The 10,761-nt window shown below is 43.0% G+C and overlaps 1 protein-coding gene across 1 annotated transcript; it reads right to left on the bottom strand.

Moving 5' to 3' along the window:
- Window positions 1–3,117: 3,117 nt before the first annotated feature.
- Window positions 3,118–10,158, bottom strand: LOC137333180 (probable G-protein coupled receptor 139). Its single transcript, XM_067997364.1, has 2 exons — window positions 10,089–10,158; window positions 3,118–4,022 (listed from the first exon to the last, which is right to left on the bottom strand). The coding sequence occupies exons 1-2, from the start codon at window positions 10,156–10,158 to the stop codon at window positions 3,118–3,120; spliced, it is 975 nt and encodes a 324-aa protein (XP_067853465.1).
- Between the last annotated feature and the right edge of the window lie 603 nt (window positions 10,159–10,761).

Genomic DNA, 10,761 nt, shown 5'->3' with positions numbered 1-10,761 from the left:
GTTCTGCCATAGCAGTTGTCGTAGCAACCCCTGCAATGAGAAGACCGGTAAGTTAAAAAGCCGGTTTAAGATTAGTGAAGGGATAACAGGCTGTTTGATAAAGTTTGATAAAGACATTCAGAGAATTTAATATAATCACTTTAAACATACGATCCAACAAAGGACGATTTAGTTGTTCGATCCACACTGACGTGAAAGATGAGTTTAAAAAAAACTAGAATCCTGTTCAAGATTACTGTAGCTTATTAAGGCAGTTAAAGAGTTAATGTTGTATAGCGGGAAAGTATAATCACATTCAATGGCTTTTAAAGAGTTCAGTGCTGAGAAGCCAATCTGAATATTTGTAAGACCATAAGACACATAAGAGATAAGAACCATTCGGCCTCTTGAGCCTGCTCCACCATTCAATGAGATCATGGCTGATCTGATTTTTACCTCAACTCCACTTTCCCGCCTTTTCCCCATATCCTTTGACTCCCTTGCTGATCAAAAATTTGTCTAACTCAGCCTTGAATGTATTCAATGAATCAGCCTCCACAGCTTTTTGGCGTAAAGAATTCCAAAGTTTAAGACCTTCTGGGAGAAGAAATTCCTCCTCATTTCCGTCTTAAACGGGCGATCCCTTATTCTGAGACAATGCCCCCTAGTTTTAGATTCCCCCATGAGGGGTAACATCCTCTCAGCATCTACCCTATCGAGTCCCCTCAGAATCTTGTATGTTTCAATAAGATCTCCTCTCATTCTTCTAAACTCCAATGAGTATAGACCCAACCTGTTCAATCTTTCCTCATAAGACAACCCTTCCATACCTGGAATCAACCTAGTGAGCCTTCTCTGAACTGCCTCCAATGCAAGTATGTCCTTCCTTAAATAAGGGCACCAGAACTGTACGCAGTACTCCAGGTGTGGTTTCACCAGCACCCTGTACAGTTGTAGCATGACTTCCCTGCTTTTATACTCCATCCCCCTGGAAATAAAGGCTTTTTCTTTCAACCTGATACCATCCTTTACTTCCTTAGTTAGCCATGGTTGGTTCACCCTTTTTGTGGCGTCTTTCCTCCTCACAGGGATATATTTTTGTTGTGAGTCATAAAATATCTTTTTAAATGTTTGCCACTGCTTATCCACCAACATACCATCTAATCTGTTTACCCAGTCCACTTTAGCCAATTCCACCCTCATTCCTTTATAATTGCCCTTATTTAAGTTTAATACAGTAGTTTCAGACCCAAGATCCTCGCTGTCAAACTGGATGTGAAATTCTATCATGTTATGATCACTGCTTCCCAAGGGATCCTTTACTTTGAGATCATTAATTAGTCCTGTTTTGTTACCCATTACCAGATCCAAAATGGCCTGTTCCCTAGTTGGTTCCCCGATGTATTGGTCTAAGAAACAGTCCCTAATACACTCTATGAACTCCTCCTCAGGGCTATTTTTGCCAATTTGATTTGTCCAATCTATGTGAAAGTTAAAATCTCCCATGATTATTGCATTACCTTTTTTACAAGCCCCCCCTTATTTCCTGATTAATATTTTGCCCTACAGTGTAGCTACTGTTAGGGGGCCTATATACTACTCCAAGCAGTGATTTCTTTCCCTTGCTGTTTCTTACCTCCACACAAATTGATTCGACATCTTGATCTTCTGAGCCAAGATCATTTCTCACTATTATACCAATTTCATCCTTTATTAACAGAGCTACCCCACCACCTTTACCTTTTTTCCTATCCTTCTGAAATGTTAAATAACCCTGAATATTTAGCTCCCAACCTTGGTCACCTTGCAACCACATGTCTATAATGGCCACAAGATCATACCCATTTGTTTCTATTTGTGCCATCAATTCATCTATCTTATTACGAATGTTGCGCGCATTCAGATAAAGAACCTTTAATTTTGTCTTTTTGCCATTCTTTCCTACCCTGGCCCCATTTGCTTGTGCACTCTTATGTTTGGACACTCTGTCCCTTCCTGACACACTCTGTTTATCATTACCCCCATCACTTTCCTGTACTACTTCCTTGTCTTTTCTCTTTATCAATCTAAACTTCGCCCCACCTGAACCCTCCCCCCCCATTTAGTTTAAAACCTTCTCTACCGCCCTAGTTATTCAGTTTGCCAGAACATTGGTCCCCGCATGGTTCAGGTGAAGCCCGTCCTAACGGAACAGCTCCCTCTTTCCCCAGTATTGGTGCCAGTGCCCCATGAACCTAAACCCACTTCTCCCACACCAATCTTTGAGCCACGCATTCATCTCTCTGATTTGATTTACCCTGTGCCAATTTGCTCGTGACTCAGGTAATAATCCAGAGATTATCACCTTTGTGGTTCTGCTTTTTAATTTAGTCCCTAGCTGCTCAAACTCCCTCAGCAGAACCTTTTTCTTAGTCCGACCTATGTCGTTGGTACCTACGTGGACCACGACAACTGGATCCTCCCCCTCCCACTGCCAGTTTCTCTCCAGCCCTGAGGAGATGTCCTTAACCCTGGCACCGGGTAGGCAACACAGCCTTCGGGACTCTCGCTCTTGGCTGCAGAGAACAGTGTCTATCTCTCTAACTAGACTGTTGCCTACTACATTTGATGCTCTAATTTCCTCACCTACTTCTTTTGATACCCTGGGGTGGAAACCATCAGGTCCTGGAGATTTATCTATCTTCAGTCTCATTATTTTCTCCATTACCATTTTTTTACTTATATTAAATCCAGTACGTTCCTCCCCTTCATTTATTTTTGCTTTTTCTCGTATCTCTGGTACTTTACCCTCTAATGTGAAGACCGAAGCAAAGTAAGTATTTAGTAAGTCTGCCATTTCCTGATTTTCAATTATAATATCACCTGCTTAAGAGGCCCACATTACCCTTAGTCACCGTCTTTCTCTTGATATACTTGTACAAACCTTTAGTGTTGTCCTTGATATCCCTGGCGTGATTTTTCTCATATCCCCTTTTCGAAGCTTTGAATACTTTATTTCTATCCCTTTGCTGTTGTTTATTTCTCTCCCGATCTGCAGGATCTCTACTGTTCTTTTCATTCCTATAAGCACTTTCTTTAGCTTTATACCACCTCTCACTTCTGGAATACAAGACTAAGCTATAAGGATTTCAGTCATTTTCATGGTGTAAATAATTTGACAATTAATTTCAGCGGATATTTCACTCCGTTCTTCAACTCCTCTCTGAACTTTCTCTGGGTCGCTGCATAAATACACGTGTTGGTGCAGCAACTCAGGAGCTGAAGCAAGAACGCTACTTCTTGGGCGATGTACAAAGGGTCATTGGGACCAGAGAAAGTATATTGGTTTGCAATCTGTACATACAGGAAAACGATAAGATACATCGTCCACAACAAAATGAAACTACCAGTCACAGCGAAGAGTAAGATGATGGACTTCTTCCGGTTCTCCATCTCTGGGTCATGGTGACTCTCACCATTACTGTGGCCCCGCAGTCTCCTGCGGACTCTACCAGACACCACGATGTGTCTGACAGTCAGGGCATTGAGCAGCAAAATCAAACAGAAGGCAATAAATGAGCTTAACATCGTGTCGATTAAGTCAAAGGCTGTCCATGCCAGTGAAGTATAATAATTTGGTATTAAGTTACAATACCATGGTACACCATCGGTTATGTAGCTAGGTTCATATGCAAAGTACCAGGGAATGTTTTTTAAACAGAACAGCACACTGACAGTTGCTATCACAGCAGCCGCGCATTTTCTGGTGCAATATTTTGTTTTCAGCTTCTGACAACAAATGGCTACAAAGCGATCGAAGGTGAAAGCTACCGTTAACCAGACCGAACTGTCTCTGGCTGCGAACAGCAAGACGGCTCTGAGACGACACAGCGGAGTCATGTACAGGAAACTGACCGGGAGAAAAAGCCCATTGATCCGATTCAATATCACACCGGCGATGGTGACCAGTAGATCGGACACCGCCATGGCCACCAGGTAGTGAGTGACGCATCGGGATAGACCGCACTTTCCTCGGGACAGGATCACAATCGCTGCTACATTCGCTGTAGGAAAGAGGGGAAATCAGAGATTGGATTCAGAGCAAACACGTCGGGTTTGACAGGAGTTGGTGTGAGATTTACAGCTTTCTCAATGCCTGGACATTAATCCCTGTACTTCATGTGGAGCATAAACACTGGCATAGACCAGTTGGGCCGAATGGCCTGTTTCTGTGCTGTAGATTCTATATAATTCTCTGTATTCGTGTCAGTGCTTTGTGGGGTAAGAAACTGATAGGTTACAGTATGAATATATCATTCTGTACATCACCTGTCATTAATCGTAGACCTATCATGCAGCGATATTAAATAGGGTGGTCACCTCTGGTTGGACGCATTCCTGGAGGTTTCATTACGTGACCTCCCATCTCCAACCACTGGGCCCATCTCCCAATATTCTTATAACTAATAAACAAACGATTCAAAGAAAATGAAACAAAAACACAACTTCTTTTAATGCCCCTGTTACTTTTCTCCTGGGTTGCTCCTAGCAGTATCCAGGAGATTAATCTTTAATTCCTGAAGACTCCAGTACAATCCTGGAGAGTTGGCAACCCTAATATTAAGGACACTTTTTAGATAAGAAAAAATTATTATTCATCTTCATTAAGATGCTACTGTTGAGGAATGGAACTCTTCCCATTTTAGGTATCCCAGTATGAGCATCAAGGATTCCCGAGTCAGCAGAGTAAAGCTCCCTGTACTCTGACCCAACAACAGGCCACTGCCTCAGTCTCACAAGAGCATCCACTATTCCACCAGTGTGACTTTTCCCCATGTACCACACCAGTCATCCTGCCAATTCGTACCAGGTTTGGGACAGTTTTGGTCTTTAAACCCAGTCTCATCAGAAACTCCATTCAATCCATTGAACCAGCCTTATTTCTCAGCCTTGGCTCATTGGGAGCACTCTCACCGATGAATCAGACGGTCATGGGTTCAAGTTCCACTCCAGAGACTTGAGCTCCACAATCTATACTGAGACTCAAGTGCAGTACCGAGGGAGTGCTGCACTGTCAGAGATGCCGTCTTTTGGATGAAACGTTAAACCGAGGGCCCTGTCTGCCCTCTCAGGTGGATGTAAAGTATCCTATGGATCTATTTGAAGAAGAGCAGCGGAGTTCTCCCTGGTGTCCTGGCGAATATTTATCACTCAACCAACACCTAAAACAAATGATCTGGTCATTATCTCATTGCAGTTTGTGGGAGCTTGCTGTGCGCAAATTGGCTGCCGCATTGCCTACATTACAACAGTGACAACACTTCAAACATAATTGGCTGTAAGGTGAGAGTGACTGCCCTTGACATCAAGGCAGCATTTGCCCGAGTGTGGCACCAAGGAGCCCTAGTAAAATTGAAGTCAATGGGAATCAGGGAGAAAACTCTCCAGTGGCTGGAGTCATACCTCGAGCAAAGGAAGATGGTAGTGGTTGTTGGAGGTCAATCATCTCAGCCCCAGGACATTGCTGCAGGAGTTCCTCAAGGCAGTGTCCTAGGCCCAACCATCTTCAGCTGCTTCATCAATGACCTTCCCTCCATCATAAGGTCAGAAATGGAGATGTTTGCTGATGATTGCACAGTGTTCAGTTCCATTCGCAACCCCTCAGATAATGAAGCAGTCTGTGCCCGCATGCAGCAAGACCTGGACAACATACAGGCTTGGGCTCATAAGTGGCAAGTAACATTCGCGCCAGATAAGTGCCAGGCAATGACCATCTCCAACAAGAGAGAGTCTAACCACCTCCCCTTGACATTCAACGGCATTACCATCGCCGAATCCCCCACCATCAACATCCTGGGGGTCATCATTGACCAGAAACTTAACTGGACCAGCCACATAAATATTGTGGCTATGAGAGCAGGTCAGAGGCTAGGTATTCTGCGGCGAGTGTCTCACCTCCTGACTCCCCAAAGCCTTTCCACCATCTACAAGGCACAAGTCAGGAGTGTGATGGAATACTCTCCACTTGCTTGGTTGAGTGCAGCTCCAACAACACTCAAGAAGCTCGACACCATCCAAGATAAAGCAGCTTGCTTGATTGGCACTCCATCCACCACCCTAAACATTCACTCCCTTCACCACTGGCGCACTGTGGCTGCAGTGTGTACCATCCACAGGATGCACTGCAGCAACTCGCCAAGGCTTCTTCGACAGCACCTCCCAAACTCGCGACCTCTGCCACCTAGAAGGACAAGAGCAGCAGGCACACGGGAACAACACCACCTGCACGTTCCCCTCCAAGTCACACACCATCCCGACTTGGAAATATATCGCCGTTCCTTCATCGTCGCTGGGTCAAAAACCTGGAACTCCCTTCCTAACAGCACTGTGGGAGAACCGTCACCACACGGACTGCAGCAGTTCAAGAAGGCGGCTCACCTCCACCTTCTCAAGGGCAATTAGGGATGGGCAATAAATGCCGGCCTCGCCAGCAACGCCCACATCCCATGAACGAATAAATAAAAAAAAAAATTGGCTGTAAAGCACTTTGGGACGTCCTGAATTTGTGACTGGCGCTTCGTAAATGCAAGTTCTTTCCTTTTCTCAGGGGTCTCAATTTTTGCAGAGATGTCAGAATTGACAAAGGTATTGTTGGCCAGGGGATGCAGAAACCTATAGAGGTTAATTCGAAGTGCTAACAAAGACACTGACTTTTGAACTGAGGTGACCTGGAGTTCAGTCACTGGTCTGAACTGGCCAGAACCGGTTTGAATTCGTTCCGCTTCTTCGAGGGACAAAGGAGCTTTGATGAGACACCAGGCCTTATTTCGAAAAGGAGTATTGAGGTGATGCTACCTCGCCCCTTGGAACAGAGCCAATCAGGGGATGACATTGACCACTCCAGCAACTTTGAGCCAATCGGAGAAGACAGCATCATTTGAAAAGACAGACTTGGAAATAAAACTGAAGAATTGCAGGCTTGGTGCCAGGGAGCGAGAGTGTGTTTTTGAGGGAGATTAACCATCGTGGAAGTAGGGACCCAACGTCAGGGACGTAGAGACTACGTCGAGAGTGAGAGAGCGAATTCCCTGGCCAGCATTACCTCTCCTTTCTGGGTAATATAATATCCTTTCTATTCTGTGACCACTCAGGGAGTGTTCGTCAGAGAAACCTAGTGGGTGTGCGTTTAAATCTTAATACTCAGGGAGTGTTAGTCAGAGAAACCTAGTGGGTGTGCGTTTAAATCTTAATACTCAGGGAGTGTTAGTCAGAGAAACCTAGTGGGTGTGCGTTTAAATCTGAATACTCAGGGAGTGTTAGTCAGGGAAACCTAGTGGGTGTGCGTTTAAATCCTAGTTTGAGTATAAAACTGTATAACCTGCTGTAAACTGCATGCCTATATCTAACTAGACGTATAAGCGGTATGTACATGATCTAATGACGTTAATAAAGCGAATTGAGAATTAAGAGAGAATTGACTCTTCCTCTGTGTACTAAGCTAAAACCGTTAACCGGTGACTTCTGGTCAACAGTACCATACATTAAATATTTTTATTAAAATACTGGTTGTAGGTGAACATATTAATAATTTCAGGAAACCTAAATGTTGCTACATGGTATCTGTAAAAATAACTCTTTTAGTCTTCAATTTGAACTGACACAAAACAAGTTTATTAAACTGAACATAAGAAATAGGAGCAGGAGTAGGCCATAAGGCCCCTCAAGCCTGCTCCGCCATTCAATAAGATCATGGCTGATCCTTTACCTCAACTCCACTTTCCCACCCGATCCCCATATCCCTTGATTCCCTTCCCAAAATCTAATGATCTCAATCTTGAATATACTCAATGATTCACCATCCACACCCCTCTGGGGTAGAGAATTCCAAATATTCACAACCCTTGGAGTGATGCAATTTTTCCTTATCTCATTGCTGCATGGCCGACCCCTTTTCTTGAGATTATGACCCCTAGTTCTCGACTCTCCAGCCAGAGGAAACAGCTTCTCAGCACCTATCCTGTCAAGCCCTCTAAGACTGTTATATGTTTCAATCAGATCACCTCTCATTCTTCTAAACTCCAGAGAATATAGGCCCATTCTACTCAATCTCTCCTCATAGGACAACCCAGTCATCCCAGGAATCAGTCTAGTGAACATTTGTTGCACCCCTTCTAAGGCAAGTGTATCCTTCCTTAGGTAAGGAGACCAAAATTGTACTCAGTAATCCAGGTGTGGTCTCACCAAAGCCCTATATAATTGCCGAAAGACATCCTTATTCTTATTCTCCAACCCCCTTGCAATGAAGGCTAACATATCATTTGCCTATCTAATTACTTGCTGTACCTGCATGTTAACTTTCTGTACAAGGACACCTAAATCCCTCTGAATACCAACATTTCTTCATCTCTCACCTTTTAAAAAATATTCTGCTTTTCTATTCTTCCTACCAAAGTGGATAATTTCACATTTCCCCACATTATGCTCCAGCTGCCACCTTCTCACTTAACCTGTCTATATTCCTTTGCAGTCTCTTTGTATCCTCCTCACAGCTTACTTTCCACCTAGCTTTGTATCATCTGCAAACTTGGATACATTACACTCGGTTCTCTCATCTAAGTCATTGAGATATATTGTAAAAGCTGAGGCCCAAGCACCGATCCTTGCGGCACCGCACTAGTTACAGCCTGCCAACCTGAAAATGACCCGTTTATCCCTACTCTCTGTTTTCTGTCTGTTAACCAATCCTCAATCCATGCTAATATATTACCCCCAATCCCATGAGCCCTAATCTTGTGTCACAACCTTTTATGTGGCACCTTATCAAATGCCTTTTGAAAATCCAAATATACTACATCCACTGGTTCCCCTTTATCTACCCTGCTAGTTACACCCTCAAAAAACTTTAACAGATTTGTCAAACTCGATTTCCCTTTCATAAAACCGTGTTGACTCTGCCTAATCATATTATGATTTTCTAAGTGCCCTGTTACCACTTCCTTAATAATAGATTCTAGCATTTTCCCGCCTACTGATGTCAGGCTAACTGGCCTATAGTTCCCTGTTTTCTCTCTCCCTCCTTTCTTGAATAGCGGGGTTACATTTGCTACCTTTCAATCCATGGGGTTTGCTCTGGAATCTAGGGAATTCTGGAAGATCTAAACCAATGCATCCACTAACTCTGCAGCCACCTCTTTTAAATGTAGGCCATCAGGTGCAGGGGATTTGTCGGCTTTTAGTCCCATTAATTTCTCTACTACTTTTTCTTTACTAATCGTAATTACTTTAAGTTCCTCACTCTCATTAGACCCTTGGTTCCCCACTATCTCTGGTATTTTTTTGTGTCTTGTACTGTGAAGACAGATACAAGATATTTGTTTAACGACTGCCATTTCCTTATTCTCCATTATAATTTCTCCAATCTCCACCACTAAGGGACCCACTTTTGCCTTTGCTAATCTCTTCCTTTTTACAAACCTGGAGAAGCTCTTACAATCAGGCTTACTACTCTTTTTGGCAACATTGTAAGCATCTTCTTTTAATCTAATACTATCCTTAACTTCTCTAGTTAGCCATGGTTGGACCACTTTTCCTGTGGAGTTTTTATTGCTCAATAGAATGTATATTTGTTGAGAATTATGAATTATTTCTTTAAATGTTCACCATTGCTTATCTACCATTATATCTTTTAATCTAATTTCCCAATCTACCTTAGCCAACTCACCCCTCATACCTATGTAATTGGCTTTGTTTAAATTTAAGACCCTTGTTTCGGACTTAACGACATCACTCTCAAACTCAATATGAAATTCATCATATTATGATCATTCTATTCCAGAGATTCCTTAACGATAAGATTACTAATTAACCCAGTCTCATTACACAATACTAGATTAAAAATAGCCTGTTCCCAAGTTGACATATTGTTCTAGAAAACTACTTCAATACATTCCACGCTGGAAACACTCAGCAGGTCGGGCAGCGTCTGTGGAGAGAGAAACTGAGCTAAGGTTTCAGGTCAATTGCCTTGCATCAGAACTGAATACATATATTATAATTATTAGAGACACAGCGGGAGCAGTGATACAATGATAGACCCATTTACACAATTAATAACCAGCCCAGTGACTTACCAGGGACACCAACGGCTGCAATTATAGGGTAGCAGATGGCATACGCCAGACCAGTTATTCGACCATGCATTTCCTGAGAGAAGCTCTGATGTTTGGTTGGGTCAGAGGCAACAGCTTTGACTGAGACGTTGGAGGGAGCCGTTATTTATATCAGATTGTACCGTCATTGTCATTAGTTACAGGGATTTGAACAAACAGAATATTCTCATTAGCGGCAGTCAGTTGAGAAATATTACGTAATAGAATGTGTTTAAATGGTTAAATGGCACTGCTGTACAGGGAAACACACAATGACGGGAATGTTTTAATATATATTCCAGAAAAGTAAACAGATTGCATAGTCTGAAGCAAACTGAAGATCAGGCTGCAGTTATTGATTTCACACTGTTGATGTAATGTGGGGCGTTCGCAGCAATTCAGCAATTAAATCCAAGAATTAGAGCAGACTTCTCAAAATCATAGAATCATAGGATGATACAGCACAGAAGGATTTTGCACACATCTATTAAATCTCCCCTTAAATTTCTCTGCTCTAAGGAGAAAAATCCCAGCTTCACCTGTCTCTCCACATAACTGAAGTGCCTCATCCCTGGTATCATTCTGGTAAATCTCCTTTGCACCCTCTCTATGACCTTGATATCCTTCCTAAAGTGTGGTGCCCAGAATTTGACAC

The sequence above is a fragment of the Heptranchias perlo genome, chromosome 15 (assembly GCF_035084215.1).
Source record: "Heptranchias perlo isolate sHepPer1 chromosome 15, sHepPer1.hap1, whole genome shotgun sequence".
In the NCBI taxonomy this organism is placed as follows: domain Eukaryota; kingdom Metazoa; phylum Chordata; class Chondrichthyes; order Hexanchiformes; family Hexanchidae; genus Heptranchias; species Heptranchias perlo.
Note: the sequence above shows the minus strand (reverse complement) of the source record. Positions and strands in the feature narration are given on the sequence as shown.